This window comes from Scomber scombrus, chromosome 6, assembly GCF_963691925.1.
Source record: "Scomber scombrus chromosome 6, fScoSco1.1, whole genome shotgun sequence".
Taxonomy (NCBI): Eukaryota; Metazoa; Chordata; class Actinopteri; order Scombriformes; family Scombridae; genus Scomber; species Scomber scombrus.
The window spans coordinates 167501-189619 of NC_084975.1; the positions used below are offsets into that span (position 1 = coordinate 167501).

Genomic DNA, 22119 nt, shown 5'->3' on the forward strand with positions numbered 1-22119 from the left:
TGGGTCAGAAACATCAGACTGGCATCGTCTGGGGAGAGGAATAATAACAGGCTAACCCTAACCCTTGCTATGAACATGGTGGTAGAGTCAGCCGAGGTGGAATGCAGAGGCACCAAGTCTGGAGTAGGACCGCTCCCGATACGAGCATACATGGCATCCTCACCATCACGACAACATCGGTCCCAGGGAGCAGGTGGATCCTACAAGGACTTGAGAAACTCATCACCTGGGCAAGGATGAGTTTTAAGCTCTCTAAGTCAAGGTCCATGGTGAAGAAGGGCAAGGTGACTCAGGAACCGTCATACCATCACAGAGCAGCCGGTCTAGAGTTATGGGAAGTCCTTTGACTCAAGCCTGAAAGACACCGTCGCCATCCAGAAGTCCAAGCAACAGCTCGGCACTTGGCTCACCAAGGTTGATAAGTCTGGCCTACCTGGTAGATTTAAAGCCTGGATCTACCAGCACTCCACCCTTCCCCGAGTCCCATGGCCACTCCTGATCTATGCAGTCCCTATGACAACCGTGGAGTCCCTTGAAAGGAAGATCAGTGGCTTTCTTCGGAAGTGGCTGGGTCTTCCACGCAGCCTCTCCAGCGCAGCCCTGTATGGGATTAGTAACACCCTGCAGCTACCATTCAGTGGCCTCACTGAAGAATTCAAGGTAGCACGCACAAAAGAAGCCCTACAGTACAGGGACTCCAGGGACTGCAAAGTGTCATCAGCCAGTATCAAGGTTAGGACAGGAAGGAAATGGAACGCGGATAAGGAAGTGGAGGTCGCAGAATCACGCCTTAGACAGAAGGCACTGGTGGGCACCTTGTCTGGCAGAGCAGGATTGGGTTACTTCCAAAAGACCCAAGTCAGCAAAACCCAGGGCAAGGAGAGACACCATCTACTCCAGGAAGAAGTCCGAGCTGGCGTGGAGGAAGAGTGAGTGAGCAGAGCGGTGGGACTCCGGCAGCAGGGAGCCTGGACTAAGTGGGAAAGCGCAGGATCACCTGGTCAAACATCATGCAGTCAGATTTCCATCGGGTCCGGTTCCTGGTGCAAGCAGTCTATGATGCCCTGCCAAGCCCAGCAAACCTCCACGTTTGGGGGAAGAGTGAGACACCCTCTTGCCCTCGCTGCTCTGGAAGAGGCTCCTTGGAACATCTCCTCAGCAGCTTCCCAAAGGCCCTGGCAGATGGACGCTATCGTTGGCGCCATGACCAGATGCTTAAGGCAGTTGCAGAAAGTGTAGCCTCAGCCATCAGCACCAGCAAGCACCATCAAGCTCCAAAGAGGGCAATCCCCTTCGTGAAGGCTGGAGAGAAGCCCAGCGCTCGGCCACAGACAGCAACAGGCCTCCTCCACACAGCCTCTGACTGGCAGCTGCAGGTCGACCTGGGAAAGCAGCTGAAGTTCCCAGCACGCATTGCAGCAACATCGGTCCGGCCAGACATGATCATTACCTCTGAAGCTTCAAAACACCTGATCACGCTGGAACTTACGGTGCCCTGGGAAGAGCGCATAGAGGAAGCTAATGAGAGGAAGCGCGCCAAGTACCAGGAACTAGTGGAGGAGTGCAGGGTCAAGGTTACCTTATAACCTTGTTATAAGGTAAGTATAGTATTATTAGTTATCAGACAGTCAGCTGACCTGATGGTTAGGGTTAATCCTAACCCTCTAACCTGTTGGTTCTAACCTGATGGTTCTAACCTGATGGTTCTAACCTGTTGGTTCTAACCTGATGGTTTTAACCTGTTGGTTCTAACCTGATGGTTTTAACCTGTTGGTTCTAACCTGATGGTTCTAACCTGTTGGTTCTAACCTGATGGTTCTAATCTGATGGTTCTAACATGATGGTTCTAACCTGTTGGTTCTAACCTGATGGTTCTAACCTGATGGTTCTAACCTGATGGTTCTAACCTGATGGTTCTAACCTGTTGGTTCTAACCTGATGGTTTTAACCTGATGGTTCTAACCTGATGGTTCTAAACTGATGGTTCTAACCTGTTGGTTCTAACCTGATGGTTTTAACCTGTTGGTTCTAACCTGATGGGTTTAACCTGTTGGTTCTAACCTGATGGTTCTAACCTGATGGTTCTAACCTGTTGGTTCTAACCTGTTGGTTCTAACCTGATGGTTCTAACCTGATGGTTTTAACCTGATGGTTCTAACCTGATGGTTCTAACCTGATGGTTTTAACCTGATGGTTCTAACCTGATGGTTCTAACCTGATGGTTCTAATCTGATGGTTCTAAAATGATGGTTCTAACCTGTTGGTTCTAACCTGATGGTTCTAACCTGATGGTTCTAACCTGTTGGTTCTAACCTGATGGTTCTAACCTGATGGTTCTAACATGATGGTTCAAACATGATGGTTCTAACCTGTTGGTTCTAACCTGATGGTTTTAACCTGTTGGTTCTAACCTGATGGTTCTAACCTGATGGTTCTAACCTGATGGTTTTAACCTGATGGTTCTAACCTGATGGTTTTAACCTGATGGTTCTAACCTGATGGTTCTAACCTGTTGGTTCTAACCTGATGGTTCTAACCTGATGGTTCTAACATGATGGTTCTAACCTGATGGTTCTAACCTGATGGTTTTAACCTGATGGTTCTAACCTGATGGTTCTAACCTGATGGTTCTAACCTGTTGGTTCTAACATGATGGTTCTAACCTGTTGGTTCTAACCTGATGGTTCTAACCTGATGGTTCTAACCTGTTGGTTCTAACCTGATGGTTTTAACCTGATGGTTCTAACCTGGTGGTTCTAACATGATGGTTCTAACCTGATGGTTCTAACATGATGGTTCTAACATGATGGTTTTAACCTGATGGTTCTAACCTGGTGGTTCTAACATGATGGTTCTAACCTGATGGTTCTAACATGATGGTTCTAACCTGTTGGTTTTAACCTGATGGTTTTAACCTGTTGGTTCTAACCTGATGGTTCTAACCTGATGGTTCTAACCTGATGGTTCTAACCTGTTGGTTCTAACCTGTTGGTTCTAACCTGATGGTTCTAACCTGTTGGTTCTAACCTGATGGTTTTAACCTGTTGGTTCTAACCTGATGGTTTTAACCTGTTGGTTCTAACCTGATGGTTCTAACCTGTTGGTTCTAACCTGTTGGTTCTAACCTGATGGTTCTAACCTGATGGTTCTAACCTGTTGGTTCTAATCTGATGGTTCTAACCTGATGGTTCTAACCTGATGGTTCTAACCTGATGGTTTTAACCTGATGGTTCTAACCTGATGGTTCTAACCTGATGGTTTTAACCTGTTGGTTCTAACCTGATGGTTCTAACCTGATGGTTTTAACCTGTTGGTTCTAACCTGATGGTTGTAACATGATGGTTCTAACCTGATGGTTCTAACCTGTTGGTTCTAACCTGATGGTTCTAACCTGATGGTTCTAACCTGTTGGTTCTAACCTGATGGTTTTAACCTGATGGTTCTAACCTGGTGGTTCTAACATGATGGTTCTAACATGATGGTTCTAACATGATGGTTTTAACCTGATGGTTCTAACCTGGTGGTTCTAACATGATGGTTCTAACCTGATGGTTCTAACATGATGGTTCTAACCTGTTGGTTCTAACCTGATGGTTTTAACATGTTGGTTCTAACCTGATGGTTCTAACCTGATGGTTCTAACCTGTTGGTTCTAACCTGTTGGTTCTAACCTGATGGTTCTAACCTGTTGGTTCTAACCTGATGGTTTTAACCTGTTGGTTCTAACCTGATGGTTTTAACCTGTTGGTTCTACCCTGATGGTTCTAACCTGATGGTTCTAACCTGATGGTTCTAACCTGTTGGTTCTAACCTGTTGGTTCTAACCTGATGGTTCTAACCTGTTGGTTCTAACCTGATGGTTCTAACCTGATGGTTCTAACATGATGGTTCAAACATGATGGTTCTAACCTGTTGGTTCTAACCTGATGGTTTTAACCTGTTGGTTCTAACCTGATGGTTCTAACCTGATGGTTCTAACCTGATGGTTTTAACCTGATGGTTCTAACCTGATGGTTCTAACCTGTTGGTTCTAACCTGATGGTTCTAACCTGATGGTTCTAACATGATGGTTCTAACCTGTTGGTTCTAACCTGATGGTTCTAACCTGTTGGTTCTAACCTGATGGTTCTAACCTGATGGTTCTAACCTGATGGTTCTAACCTGTTGGTTCTAACCTGATGGTTCTAACCTGTTGGTTCTAACCTGATGGTTCTAACCTGTTGGTTCTAACCTGATGGTTGTAACATGATGGTTCTAACCTGATGGTTCTAACCTGATGGTTCTAACCTGTTGGTTCGAACCTGATGGTTTTAACCTGATGGTTCGAACCTGATGGTTCTAACCTGATGGTTCTAACCTGTTGGTTCTAATCTGATGGTTCTAACCTGATGGTTCTAACCTGATGGTTCTAACCTGATGGTTCTAACCTGATGGTTCTAACATGATGGTTCTAACCTGTTGGTTCTAACCTGATGGTTTTAACCTGATGGTTCTAACCTGATGGTTCTAACCTGTTGGTTCTAACCTGATGGTTCTAACCTGTTGGTTCTAACCTGATGGTTCTAACCTGATGGTTTTAACCTGTTGGTTCTAACCTGATGGTTGTAACATGATGGTTCTAACCTGATGGTTCTAACCTGTTGGTTCTAACCTGATGGTTCTAACCTGTTGGTTCTAACCTGATGGTTTTAACCTGATGGTTCTAACCTGTTGGTTCTAACCTGTTGGTTCTAACCTGATGGTTTTAACCTGATGGTTCTAACCTGTTGGTTCTAACCTGTTGGTTCTAACCTGATGGTTCTAACCTGATGGTTCTAACCTGTTGGTTCTAACCTGATGGTTCTAACCTGATGGTTCTAACCTGATGGTTCTAACCTGTTGGTTCTAACCTGATGGTTCTAACCTGATGGTTTTAACCTGTTGGTTCTAACCTGATGGTTGTAACATGATGGTTCTAACCTGATGGTTCTAACCTGTTGGTTCTAACCTGATGGTTCTAACCTGTTGGTTCTAACCTGATGGTTTTAACCTGATGGTTCTAACCTGATGGTTCTAACATGATGGTTCTAACCTGTTGGTTCTAACCTGATGGTTCTAACCTGATGGTTCTAACCTGTTGGTTCTAACCTGATGGTTTTAACCTGATGGTTCTAACCTGGTGGTTCTAACATGATGGTTCTAACCTGATGGTTCTAACATGATGGTTCTAACATGATGGTTTTAACCTGATGGTTCTAACCTGGTGGTTCTAACATGATGGTTCTAACCTGATGGTTCTAACATGATGGTTCTAACATGATGGTTTTAACCTGATGGTTCTAACCTGGTGGTTCTAACATGATGGTTCTAAGCTGATGGTTCTAACATGATGGTTCTAACATGATGGTTCTAACCTGATGGTTTTAACCTGATGGTTCTAACATGATGGTTCTAACATGATGGTTCTAACCTGATGGTTCTAACATGATGGTTCTAACCTGATGGTTCTAACATGATGGTTCTTACCTGATGGTTCTAACATGATGGTTCTAACCTGATGGTTCTAACCTGATGGTTCTAACATGATGGTTCTTACCTGATGGTTCTAACATGATGGTTCTAACCTGATGGTTCTAACATGATGGTTCTAACCTGATGGTTCTAACATGATGGTTCTAACCTGATGGTTCTAACCTGATGGTTCTAACATGATGGTTTTAACCTGATGGTTCTAACCTGATGGTTCTAACATGATGGTTCTTACCTGATGGTTCTAACCTGATGGTTCTTACCTGATGGTTCTAACATGATGGTTCTAACCTGATGGTTCTAACATGATGGTTCTAACCTGATGGTGAGGTTCTCCATGACCTCGGGGAAGTTCTCCAGCTCAGCTTTCAGCTCCTCGAAGGTGATGGAGCCGCTGTTGTCTTTATCAGCGGACTCGAACAGCGCCAGCGTCAGATCGTCCAGCTTCTCCTCCGGCAGAGAGATGGCGCTCTCACGCAGACACGACTTCAGAACCGTCCGCAGCTCATCAGGATCAATGGAACCGCTTCCTGTAGACAGAGACACACTGATCACCTAGAGAGAGAGTGTGTGTGTGTGTGTGTGTCTGTGTATGTGTGTGTCTGTGTGTGTGTATGTGTGTGCGTGTGTGTGTGTCTCTAACCGTCCACATCATAAACCTGGAACAGGAACTTGAGCTTGTCGGTCTCGTTGCCGTGGATCAGGAGGTCCAAAGCTTTCAGCAGCTCGTCCAGACTGATGGAAGAACTACCGTCAGAGTCGAAGAGAGCGAAGAACCGCTCTGCAAAGAAAGACTGACACACACACACACACACACACACACACACACACACGCACGCACACACACACGCACGCACACACACACGCACACGCGCGCACACACGCACACACACACACGCACACACGCACACACACACACGCACACACGCACACACACACACACACACACACACCATTAATACACTATGATCGAGCCTCTTTTGAAGGATCTCTGGAACCAGTTTTCACCTCTTTGACTTTCAGAGCCGTTTTAAACTCATCGAGGTCGATCTCTTTATCGTCTCCGGCGATGCTTTCAAACTGTTTGGTGACCCAGTCCAGCCAGCGGGCGTCTTCATCCACACTCATCCTCACCTGGAGACAAAGGACATTTACTACAGTACTGTAGTACAGTTTGAGGTACTTATACTTTACTGTAGTACAGTTAGAGGTACTTGTACTTTACTGTAGTACAGTTAGAGGTACTAGTACTTTACTGTAGTACAGTTAGAGGTACTAGTACTTTACTGTAGTACAGTTAGAGGTACTAGTACTTTACTGTAGTACAGTTAGAGGTACTAGTACTTTACTGTAGTACAGTTAGAGGTACTTGTACTTTACTGTAGTACAGTTAGAGGTACTAGTACTTTACTGTAGTATAGTTAGAGGTACTAGTACTTTACTGTAGTACAGTTAGAGGTACTTGTACTTTACTGTAGTACAGTTAGAGGTACTAGTACTTTACTGTAGTACAGTTAGAGGTACTAGTACTTTACTGTAGTACAGTTAGAGGTACTAGTACTTTACTGTAGTACAGTTAGAGGTACTAGTACTTTACTGTAGTACAGTTAGAGGTACTTGTACTTTACTGTAGTACAGTTAGAGGTACTAGTACTTTACTGTAGTATAGTTAGAGGTACTAGTACTTTACTGTAGTACAGTTAGAGGTACTTGTACTTTACTGTAGTACAGTTAGAGGTACTAGTACTTTACTGTAGTACAGTTAGAGGTACTTGTACTTTACTGTAGTACAGTTAGAGGTACTAGTACTTTACTGTAGTACAGTTAGAGGTACTAGTACACTGATGACAGGAGTTACCATGCAGGGAGCCAACCTGCACATCAGAGGACGCTACCCATTCATCCACTGTTGGCATAGCAACGGGAGTAATTAGGGGTTAAGTGTCTTGCCCACGGACACATGGACCTGTGGAGGAGCCGGGAATCGAACCTCTCTACCTCCTGAACCTCAGCAGTGGACTAAAGGTTCAATAACTTTGCAACGTTTGAATATTACAGAATAATAATTCTAAATGTCTTTTACTCTGAAACGTGTTTTTGTGACTTTTCCTTAAATGGACAAAATGATCAATGGTTTGAAGTTCTTGTAATTTTCAGTTTGATTAAAGACGTCAAACATCATGATATTAACTCCCACTGACAACAGAGAGCAGAGAACATGTTTAGGGTTTACATCACGACTATCACGATATGTTACCAAACACATTAAATGTCTTATGTCACACTCAGAGCTAACAGCCATAACTATGACATCATCACCTGCTGTGACTTCACAGTAAATCTAATAAAATGATTTTAACTGGAAATACGGATCAAGTTTTACCTGCTGCAGCGTGGAGCTGTGATCAGCTGTTTCTCCTCCTCTCTGTAACTCCTCTCTCTTCACCTCCTCTCTGTAGCTCCTCTCTCTTCTCCTCCTCTCTCTTCTCCTCCTCTTCTCCACCTCTCTGTAGCTCCTCTCTCTTCTCCTCCTCTCTCTTCTCCTCCTCTCTCTTCTCCACCTCTCTGTAGCTCCTCTCTCTTCTCCACCTCTCTGTAGCTCCTCTCTCTTCTCCTCCTCTCTCTTCTCCTCCTCTCCTCCTCTCTCTTCTCCACCTCTCTGTAGCTCCTCTCTCTGTAGCTCCTCTCTCCTCCTCCTGTGTGTCAGCTGCAGCTGACTCTCTTCCCCCACTGAGCTCAACATGTTTCCCTCTCAGCTCAACGTGACAGGAAACAGGACAAAGACTGGAGACATTATGTATAAACTATGTTGTTATTATTATAATATAATAATAATTATTATTATAATATAATAATAATAAGTGAGTGAAGGAAGGTTGCAGGTTATATTGAACCTTTACAGATTTGATCCATTTTGTCATTTGAAAGTAATAAAAACAGAAATGACAGAAAACATAAATGTGAATATTTCAGATGATGTTAATGCAGCTGGATCAGCGTTGATGTGTTTAATCTGATCAATGAATCTGATCAATGAATCTGATCAATGAATCTGATCAATGAACCTGATCAATGAATCTGATCAATGAATCTGATCAATGAATCTGATCAATGAATCTGATCAATGAATCTGATCACATTGATCAAACACAAACTGAAATAACTGAAACTTATTTTATTCTCAAATAGAAAAACTTTATTTACATGCTAATAAATATTCAGATTTATGTTTTTATATGTAAACATTTCTTAAATCAAATGATGTCATGATGATCAATCAATCAATCAATCAATCTTTATTTATAAAGCACCAAATCACAACAGAGTCATCTCAGGTCTAAACCAACTTCAGGTTTAATTAAAGACCCAACATTCACACATGAGAGAAAAAACTCCCTTTAAACGATGATGATGATGTCATGATGATGTCATGATGATGATGATGTCATGATGATGATGTCATGATGATGATGATGTCATGATGATGATGATATGATGATGATGTCATGATGATGATGATGTCATGATGATGATATGATGATGATGATGATGTCATGATGATGATGATGTCATGATGATGATGATATGATGATGTCATGATGATGATGATGTCATGATGATGCAGTAACATGTAAAAATATAAATTTCTACTCATGTTCAGAAAATCAACTTTTATTGAGACAAAAAAAATAACAGAATAAACCTGATGATCAGCTGTATGTGATCACGTGATCAGCTGTATGTGATCAGCTGTATGTGATCAGCTGTATGTGATCACGTGATCAGCTGTATGTGATCAGCTGTATGTGATCAGCTGTATGTGATCAGCTGTATGTGATCAGCTGTATGTGATCACGTGATCAGCTGTATGTGATCACATGACTATCAGCAGTCAGGCTGTTTACCTGCCAACCAATCACATGACTGAGGCCTGATCAGCTGATCACACTCACAAGTATAAATATAAATATAAATATATACACACTCACAGTTACAGTGCTTCAAAACATGTTTAACATGTGAGTCAGGTGACGTAACATGTGAGTCAGGTGACGTAACATGTGAGTCAGGTGACGTAACATGTGAGTCAGGTGACGTAACATGTGAGTCAGGTGACGTAACATGTGAGTCAGGTGACGTAACATGCGAGTCAGGTGACGTAACATGCGAGTCAGGTGACGTAACATGCGAGTCAGGTGACGTAACATGTGAGTCAGGTGATGTAACAGTCCACTGTGTGTATGAAGAGCTTCTTCTTCCTGTTGTTAGCGTGTTACAGCCTCCTTCATGATGATGTCAGAGCTGTAGCTCCGCCTCCTTCATGATGATGTCAGAGCTGTAGCTCCGCCTCCTTCATGATGATGTCAGAGCTGTAGCTCCGCCTCCTTCATGATGACGTCAGAACTGTAGCTCCGCCTCCTTCATGATGATGTCAGAGCTGTAGCTCCGCCTCCTTCATGATGACGTCAGAACTGTAGCTCCGCCTCCTTCATGATGACGTCAGAGGCTGTAGCTCCGCCTCCTTCATGATGATGTCAGAGGCTGTAGCTCCGCCTCCTTCATGATGACGTCAGAACTGTAGCTCCGCCTCCTTCATGATGATGTCAGAGGCTGTAGCTCCGCCTCCTTCATGATGGACAGCAGAGCGTCGTAACCTTCCAGAGACACAACGAGACTCCCGAGAACCTCACTGTCCTCCACACCTGAAACTACACACACACATTACACACCTGAAACTACACACACACATTACACACACCTGAAACTACACACACACATTACACACCTGAAACTACACACACACATTACACACCTGAAACTACACACACACATTACACACCTGTAACTACACACACACATTACACACCTGAAACTACACACACACATTACACACCTGAAACTACACACACACATTACACACACCTGAAACTACACACACACATTACACACCTGAAACTACACACACACATTACACACCTGAAACTACACACACACATTACACACATTATACACACCTGAAACTACACACACACATTACACACCTGAAACTACACACACACATTACACACATTATACACACCTGAAACTACACACACACATTACACACAACTGAAACTACACACACACATTACACACACCTGAAACTACACACACACATTACACACCTGAAACTACACACACACATTACACACCTGAAACTACACACATTACACACATTACACACACATTACACACCTGAAACTACACACACACATTACACACACATTACACACCTGAAACTACACACACACATTACACACACATTAAACACACATTACACACACCTGAAACTACACACACACATTACACACACATTACACACACACATTACACAAACATTACACACCTGAAACTACACACACACATTACACACACATTACACACCTGAAACTACACACACACATTACACACACATTACACACCTGAAACTACACACACACATTACACACACATTACACACACACATTACACAAACATTACACACCTGAAACTACACACACACATTACACACACATTACACACACCTGAAACTACACACACACATTACACACACATTACACACACCTGAAACTACACACATTACACACATAATTGCTAATGTATATAATGAGTGTAATGTATATATAATGAGTGTAATGTATATATAATGAGTGTAATGTATATATAATGAGTGTAATGTATATATAATGAGTGTAATGTGTATATAATGAGTGTAATGTGTATAATGAGTGTAATGTGTATATAATGAGTGTAATGTATATAATGAGTGTAATGTATATATAATGAGTGTAATGTATATATAATGAGTGTAATGTATATATAATGAGTGTAATGTGTGTATAATGAGTGTAATGTATATATAATGAGTGTAATGTATATATAATGAGTGTAATGTGTATATAATGAGTGTAATGTATATAATGAGTGTAATGTATATAATGAGTGTAATGTGTATATAATGAGTGTAATGTATATAATGAGTGTAATGTGTATATAATGAGTGTAATGTATATAATGAGTGTAATGTATATATAATGAGTGTAATGTATATAATGAGTGTAATGTATATATAATGAGTGTAATGTATATAATGAGTGTAATGTGTATATAATGAGTGTAATGTGTATATAATGAGTGTAATGTGTATATAATGAGTGTAATGTATATATAATGAGTGTAATGTATATATAATGAGTGTAATGTGTATATAATGAGTGTAATGTATATAATGAGTGTAATGTGTATATAATGAGTGTAATGTATATATAATGAGTGTAATGTGTATATATAATGAGTGTAATGTATATAATGAGTGTAATGTATATAATGAGTGTAATGTATATATAATGAGTGTAATGTATATATAATGAGTGTAATGTATATATAATGAGTGTAATGTATATAATGAGTGTAATGTGTATATAATGAGTGTAATGTATATATAATGAGTGTAATGTATATATAATGAGTGTAATGTGTATATAATGAGTGTAATGTATATATAATGAGTGTAATGTGTATATAATGAGTGTAATGTATATAATGAGTGTAATGTGTATATAATGAGTGTAATGTATATATAATGAGTGTAATGTATATAATGAGTGTAATGTGTATATAATGAGTGTAATGTGTATAATGAGTGTAATGTATATATAATGAGTGTAATGTGTATATAATGAGTGTAATGTATATATAATGAGTGTAATGTATATATAATGAGTGTAATGTGTATATAATGAGTGTAATGTGTATAATGAGTGTAATGTGTATATAATGAGTGTAATGTGTATAATGAGTGTAATGTGTATATAATGAGTGTAATGTATATATAATGAGTGTAATGTGTATATAATGAGTGTAATGTGTATATAATGAGTGTAATGTGTATATAATGAGTGTAATGTATATATAATGAGTGTAATGTATATATAATGAGTGTAATGTATATATAATGAGTGTAATGTATATAATGAGTGTAATGTGTATATAATGAGTGTAATGTGTATAATGAGTGTAATGTGTATATAATGAGTGTAATGTATATATAATGAGTGTAATGTATATATAATGAGTGTAATGTATATAATGAGTGTAATGTGTATATAATGAGTGTAATGTATATATAATGAGTGTAATGTATATATAATGAGTGTAATGTATATATAATGAGTGTAATGTATATATAATGAGTGTAATGTGTATATAATGAGTGTAATGTGTATATAATGAGTGTAATGTATATATAATGAGTGTAATGTGTATATAATGAGTGTAATGTATATATAATGAGTGTAATGTATATATAATGAGTGTAATGTATATATAATGAGTGTAATGTATATATAATGAGTGTAATGTATATAATGAGTGTAATGTGTATATAATGAGTGTAATGTATATATAATGAGTGTAATGTATATAATGAGTGTAATGTATATAATGAGTGTAATGTATATAATGAGTGTAATGTGTATAATGAGTGTAATGTGTATATAATGAGTGTAATGTGTATATAATGAGTGTAATGTGTATATAATGAGTGTAATGTGTATATAATGAGTGTAATGTATATATAATGAGTGTAATGTATATATAATGAGTGTAATGTATATATAATGAGTGTAATGTATATATAATGAGTGTAATGTATATATAATGAGTGTAATGTGTATATAATGAGTGTAATGTATATATAATGAGTGTAATGTGTATATAATGAGTGTAATGTATATATAATGAGTGTAATGTGTATATAATGAGTGTAATGTGTATATAATGAGTGTAATGTATATATAATGAGTGTAATGTGTATATAATGAGTGTAATGTGTATATAATGAGTGTAATGTATATATAATGAGTGTAATGTGTATATAATGAGTGTAATGTATATATAATGAGTGTAATGTATATAATGAGTGTAATGTATATATAATGAGTGTAATGTATATATAATGAGTGTAATGTATATATAATGAGTGTAATGTATATATAATGAGTGTAATGTATATATAATGAGTGTAATGTATATAATGAGTGTAATGTATATAATGAGTGTAATGTATATATAATGAGTGTAATGTGTATATAATGAGTGTAATGTGTATATAATGAGTGTAATGTGTATATAATGAGTGTAATGTATATATAATGAGTGTAATGTGTATATAATGAGTGTAATGTATATATAATGAGTGTAATGTATATATAATGAGTGTAATGTATATATAATGAGTGTAATGTGTATATAATGAGTGTAATGTGTATATAATGAGTGTAATGTATATATAATGAGTGTAATGTGTATATAATGAGTGTAATGTATATATAATGAGTGTAATGTATATATAATGAGTGTAATGTATATATAATGAGTGTAATGTATATATAATGAGTGTAATGTATATAATGAGTGTAATGTATATATAATGAGTGTAATGTGTATATAATGAGTGTAATGTATATAATGAGTGTAATGTGTATATAATGAGTGTAATGTGTATATAATGAGTGTAATGTATATATAATGAGTGTAATGTATATAATGAGTGTAATGTGTATATAATGAGTGTAATGTGTATATAATGAGTGTAATGTATATATAATGAGTGTAATGTGTATATAATGAGTGTAATGTGTATATAATGAGTGTAATGTATATATAATGAGTGTAATGTATATATAATGAGTGTAATGTATATAATGAGTGAAATGTATATATAATGAGTGTAATGTATATATAATGAGTGTAATGTGTATATAATGAGTGTAATGTATATATAATGAGTGTAATGTATATATAATGAGTGTAATGTGTATATAATGAGTGTAATGTATATAATGAGTGTAATGTATATATAATGAGTGTAATGTATATAATGAGTGTAATGTATATATAATGAGTGTAATGTATATATAATGAGTGTAATGTATATAATGAGTGTAATGTATATATAATGAGTGTAATGTATATATAATGAGTGTAATGTGTATATAATGAGTGTAATGTGTATATAATGAGTGTAATGTGTATATAATGAGTGTAATGTATATAATGAGTGTAATGTATATATAATGAGTGTAATGTGTATATAATGAGTGTAATGTATATAATGAGTGTAATGTATATATAATGAGTGTAATGTGTATATAATGAGTGTAATGTATATAATGAGTGTAATGTGTATATAATGAGTGTAATGTATATATAATGAGTGTAATGTATATATAATGAGTGTAATGTATATAATGAGTGTAATGTATATATAATGAGTGTAATGTGTATATAATGAGTGTAATGTATATATAATGAGTGTAATGTGTATATAATGAGTGTAATGTGTATATAATGAGTGTAATGTGTATATAATGAGTGTAATGTGTATATAATGAGTGTAATGTATATAATGAGTGTAATGTATATATAATGAGTGTAATGTGTATATAATGAGTGTAATGTATATAATGAGTGTAATGTATATATAATGAGTGTAATGTGTATATAATGAGTGTAATGTATATATAATGAGTGTAATGTATATAATGAGTGTAATGTGTATATAATGAGTGTAATGTATATAATGAGTGTAATGTGTATATAATGAGTGTAATGTGTATATAATGAGTGTAATGTATATAATGAGTGTAATGTGTATATAATGAGTGTAATGTGTATATAATGAGTGTAATGTGTATATAATGAGTGTAATGTGTATATAATGAGTGTAATGTATATAATGAGTGTAATGTATATATAATGAGTGTAATGTATATAATGAGTGTAATGTATATAATGAGTGTAATGTATATATAATGAGTGTAATGTATATAATGAGTGTAATGTGTATATAATGAGTGTAATGTATATAATGAGTGTAATGTGTATATAATGAGTGTAATGTATATATAATGAGTGTAATGTATATATAATGAGTGTAATGTGTATATAATGAGTGTAATGTATATAATGAGTGTAATGTATATAATGAGTGTAATGTATATAATGAGTGTAATGTATATAATGAGTGTAATGTATATAATGAGTGTAATGTGTATATAATGAGTGTAATGTATATATAATGAGTGTAATGTATATATAATGAGTGTAATGTATATAATGAGTGTAATGTATATATAATGAGTGTAATGTATATAATGAGTGTAATGTGTATATAATGAGTGTAATGTATATAATGAGTGTAATGTATATAATGAGTGTAATGTGTATATAATGAGTGTAATGTATATATAATGAGTGTAATGTATATAATGAGTGTAATGTGTATATAATGAGTGTAATGTATATAATGAGTGTAATGTGTATATAATGAGTGTAATGTGTATATAATGAGTGTAATGTATATAATGAGTGTAATGTATATAATGAGTGTAATGTATATATAATGAGTGTAATGTGTATATAATGAGTGTAATGTATATATAATGAGTGTAATGTATATAATGAGTGTAATGTAGATATAATGAGTGTAATGTATATATAATGAGTGTAATGTGTATATAATGAGTGTAATGTATATATAATGAGTGTAATGTGTATATAATGAGTGTAATGTATATATAATGAGTGTAATGTATATATAATGAGTGTAATGTATATAATGAGTGTAATGTATATAATGAGTGTAATGTTATATAATGAGTGTAATGTATATATAATGAGTGTAATGTATATATATGAGTGTAATGTATATATAATGAGTGTAATGTGTATATAATGAGTGTAATGTATATATAATGAGTGTAATGTATATATAATGAGTGTAATGTATATATAATGAGTGTAATGTGTATATAATGAGTGTAATGTATATATAATGAGTGTAATGTATATATAATGAGTGTAATGTATATAATGAGTGTAATGTATATATAATGAGTGTAATGTGTATATAATGAGTGTAATGTGTATATAATGAGTGTAATGTATATAATGAGTGTAATGTATATATAATGAGTGTAATGTATATAATGAGTGTAATGTGTATATAATGAGTGTAATGTATATAATGAGTGTAATGTATATATAATGAGTGTAATGTATATAATGAGTGTAATGTATATATAATGAGTGTAATGTATATATAATGAGTGTAATGTATATATAATGAGTGTAATGTTATATAATGAGTGTAATGTATATATAATGAGTGTAATGTATATATAATGAGTGTAATGTGTATATAATGAGTGTAATGTATATATAATGAGTGTAATGTATATAATGAGTGTAATGTATATAATGAGTGTAATGTATATATAATGAGTGTAATGTATATAATGAGTGTAATGTATATAATGAGTGTAATGTATATATAATGAGTGTAATGTATATATAATGAGTGTAATGTATATATATGAGTGTAATGTATATATAATGAGTGTAATTGTATATATAATGAGTGTAATGTATATATAATGAGTGTAATGTATATATAATGAGTGTAATGTATATAATGAGTGTAATGTGTATATAATGAGTGTAATGTATATAATGAGTGTAATGTATATATAATGAGTGTAATGTATATATAATGAGTGTAATGTATATATAATGAGTGTAATGTATATAATGAGTGTAATGTATATAATGAGTGTAATGTATATATAATGAGTGTACATGTATATAATGAGTGTAATGTATATATAATGAGTGTAATGTATATAATGAGTGTAATGTATATATAATGAGTGTAATGTATATATAATGAGTGTAATGTATATAATGAGTGTAATGTATATATAATGAGTGTAATGTATATATAATGAGTGTAATGTATATAATGAGTGTAATGTGTATATAATGAGTGTAATGTATATATAATGAGTGTAATGTATATAATGAGTGTAATGTGTATATAATGAGTGTAATGTGTATATAATGAGTGTAATGTATATAATGAGTGTAATGTATATAATGAGTGTAATGTATATATAATGAGTGTAATGTATATATAATGAGTGTAATGTATATATAATGAGTGTAATGTATATAATGAGTGTAATGTATATATAATGAGTGTAATGTATATATAATGAGTGTAATGTATATAATGAGTGTAATGTGTATAATGAGTGTAATGTATATATAATGAGTGTAATGTATATATAATGAGTGTAATGTATATAATGAGTGTAATGTGTATAATGAGTGTAATGTTATATAATGAGTGTAATGTATATATAATGAGTGTAATGTATATAATGAGTGTAATGTATATATAATGAGTGTAATGTGTATATAATGAGTGTAATGTATATATAATGAGTGTAATGTGTATATAATGAGTGTAATGTGTATATAATGAGTGTAATGTATATATAATGAGTGTAATGTGTATATAATGAGTGTAATGTATATAATGAGTGTAATGTATATATAATGAGTGTAATGTGTATATAATGAGTGTAATGTGTATATAATGAGTGTAATGTGTATATAATGAGTGTAATGTATATATAATGAGTGTAATGTATATATAATGAGTGTAATGTATATATAATGAGTGTAATGTATATAATGAGTGTAATGTGTATATAATGAGTGTAATGTGTATAATGAGTGTAATGTGTATATAATGAGTGTAATGTATATATAATGAGTGTAATGTGTATATAATGAGTGTAATGTGTATATAATGAGTGTAATGTATATAATGAGTGTAATGTATATATAATGAGTGTAATGTGTATATAATGAGTGTAATGTATATATAATGAGTGTAATGTATATATAATGAGTGTAATGTATATATAATGAGTGTAATGTATATATAATGAGTGTAATGTATATAAATGAGTGTAATGTGTATATAATGAGTGTAATGTATATATAATGAGTGTAATGTATATAATGAGTGTAATGTATATAATGAGTGTAATGTATATATAATGAGTGTAATGTGTATATAATGAGTGTAATGTATATAATGAGTGTAATGTGTATAATGAGTGTAATGTGTATATAATGAGTGTAATGTGTATATAATGAGTGTAATGTGTGTATAATGAGTGTAATGTGTATATAATGAGTGTAATGTATATATAATGAGTGTAATGTATATATAATGAGTGTAATGTATATATAATGAGTGTAATGTATATATAATGAGTGTAATGTGTATATAATGAGTGTAATGTATATATAATGAGTGTAATGTGTATATAATGAGTGTAATGTATATATAATGAGTGTAATGTGTATATAATGAGTGTAATGTATATATAATGAGTGTAATGTGTATATAATGAGTGTAATGTGTATATAATGAGTGTAATGTATATATAATGAGTGTAATGTGTATATAATGAGTGTAATGTGTATATAATGAGTGTAATGTATATATAATGAGTGTAATGTGTATATAATGAGTGTAATGTATATATAATGAGTGTAATGTATATAATGAGTGTAATGTATATATAATGAGTGTAATGTATATATAATGAGTGTAATGTATATAATGAGTGTAATGTATATATAATGAGTGTAATGTGTATATAATGAGTGTAATGTGTATATAATGAGTGTAATGTGTATATAATGAGTGTAATGTATATATAATGAGTGTAATGTGTATATAATGAGTGTAATGTATATATAATGAGTGTAATGTATATATAATGAGTGTAATGTATATATAATGAGTGTAATGTGTATATAATGAGTGTAATGTGTATATAATGAGTGTAATGTATATATAATGAGTGTAATGTGTATATAATGAGTGTAATGTATATATAATGAGTGTAATGTATATATAATGAGTGTAATGTATATATAATGAGTGTAATGTATATATAATGAGTGTAATGTATATAATGAGTGAAATGTATATATAATGAGTGTAATGTGTATATAATGAGTGTAATGTATATAATGAGTGTAATGTGTATATAATGAGTGTAATGTGTATATAATGAGTGTAATGTATATATAATGAGTGTAATGTATATATAATGAGTGTAATGTATATAATGAGTGAAATGTATATATAATGAGTGTAATGTATATATAATGAGTGTAATGTGTATATAATGAGTGTAATGTATATATAATGAGTGTAATGTATATATAATGAGTGTAATGTGTATATAATGAGTGTAATGTATATAATGAGTGTAATGTATATATAATGAGTGTAATGTATATAATGAGTGTAATGTATATATAATGAGTGTAATGTATATATAATGAGTGTAATGTATATAATGAGTGTAATGTATATATAATGAGTGTAATGTATATATAATGAGTGTAATGTGTATATAATGAGTGTAATGTATATATAATGAGTGTAATGTATATATAATGAGTGTAATGTATATAATGAGTGTAATGTATATATAATGAGTGTAATGTGTATATAATGAGTGTAATGTATATATAATGAGTGTAATGTGTATATAATGAGTGTAATGTGTATATAATGAGTGTAATGTGTATATAATGAGTGTAATGTGTATATAATGAGTGTAATGTATATAATGAGTGTAATGTATATATAATGAGTGTAATGTGTATATAATGAGTGTAATGTATATAATGAGTGTAATGTATATATAATGAGTGTAATGTGTATATAATGAGTGTAATGTATATATAATGAGTGTAATGTATATAATGAGTGTAATGTGTATATAATGAGTGTAATGTATATAATGAGTGTAATGTGTATATAATGAGTGTAATGTATATATAATGAGTGTAATGTGTATATAATGAGTGTAATGTGTATATAATGAGTGTAATGTGTATAATGAGTGTAATGTGTATATAATGAGTGTAATGTGTATATAATGAGTGTAATGTGTATATAATGAGTGTAATGTATATATAATGAGTGTAATGTATATAATGAGTGTAATGTATATATAATGAGTGTAATGTATATAATGAGTGTAATGTATATATAATGAGTGTAATGTATATATAATGAGTGTAATGTATATAATGAGTGTAATGTGTATATAATGAGTGTAATGTATATAATGAGTGTAATGTGTATATAATGAGTGTAATGTATATATAATGAGTGTAATGTATATATAATGAGTGTAATGTGTATATAATGAGTGTAATGTATATAATGAGTGTAATGTATATAATGAGTGTAATGTATATAATGAGTGTAATGTGTATATAATGAGTGTAATGTATATAATGAGTGTAATGTGTATATAATGAGTGTAATGTATATATAATGAGTGTAATGTATATATAATGAGTGTAATGTATATAATGAGTGTAATGTATATATAATGAGTGTAATGTATATATAATGAGTGTAATGTGTATATAATGAGTGTAATGTATATAATGAGTGTAATGTATATAATGAGTGTAATGTGTATATAATGAGTGTAATGTATATATAATGAGTGTAATGTGTATATAATGAGTGTAATGTGTATATAATGAGTGTAATGTATATAATGAGTGTAATGTGTATATAATGAGTGTAATGTGTATATAATGAGTGTAATGTATATAATGAGTGTAATGTATATAATGAGTGTAATGTATATATAATGAGTGTAATGTATATAATGAGTGTAATGTATATAATGAGTGTAATGTATATATAATGAGTGTAATGTGTATATAATGAGTGTAATGTATATATAATGAGTGTAATGTATATAATGAGTGTAATGTATATATAATGAGTGTAATGTATATATAATGAGTGTAATGTGTATATAATGAGTGTAATGTATATATAATGAGTGTAATGTATATAATGAGTGTAATGTATATATAATGAGTGTAATGTATATATAATGAGTGTAATGTATATATAATGAGTGTAATGTATATATAATGAGTGTAATGTATATATAATGAGTGTAATGTATATATAATGAGTGTAATGTATATATAATGAGTGTAATGTATATAATGAGTGTAATGTATATATAATGAGTGTAATGTATATATAATGAGTGTAATGTATATATAATGAGTGTAATGTATATATAATGAGTGTAATGTATATATAATGAGTGTAATGTATATATAATGAGTGTAATGTATATATAATGAGTGTAATGTATATAATGAGTGTAATGTGTATATAATGAGTGTAATGTATATATAATGAGTGTAATGTATATATAATGAGTGTAATGTATATAATGAGTGTAATGTATATAATGAGTGTAATGTATATATAATGAGTGTAATGTATATATAATGAGTGTAATGTATATATAATGAGTGTAATGTGTATATAATGAGTGTAATGTATATATAATGAGTGTAATGTATATATAATGAGTGTAATGTATATAATGAGTGTAATGTGTATATAATGAGTGTAATGTATATATAATGAGTGTAATGTGTATATAATGAGTGTAATGTATATATAATGAGTGTAATGTATATATAATGAGTGTAATGTGTATATAATGAGTGTAATGTGTATATAATGAGTGTAATGTGTATATAATGAGTGTAATGTATATAATGAGTGTAATGTATATAATGAGTGTAATGTATATATAATGAGTGTAATGTATATATAATGAGTGTAATGTATATATAATG

At 32.8% G+C, this 22119-nt stretch overlaps 1 protein-coding gene across 1 annotated transcript in view; it reads right to left on the reverse strand.

Moving 5' to 3' along the window:
• Positions 1 to 6636, reverse strand: part of nox5 (NADPH oxidase, EF-hand calcium binding domain 5) — a 22263-nt gene extending 15627 nt beyond the window's left edge. Inside the window, exons 1-3 of the mRNA XM_062421045.1 lie at positions 6517 to 6636; positions 6152 to 6302; positions 5828 to 6038 (exon numbers count right to left, since the gene is read on the reverse strand). Of these exons, the coding sequence (XP_062277029.1) occupies positions 5828 to 6038; positions 6152 to 6302; positions 6517 to 6636 (482 nt within the window). The remainder of the gene's footprint in view (positions 1 to 5827; positions 6039 to 6151; positions 6303 to 6516) is intronic.
• Between the last annotated feature and the right edge of the window lie 15483 nt (positions 6637 to 22119).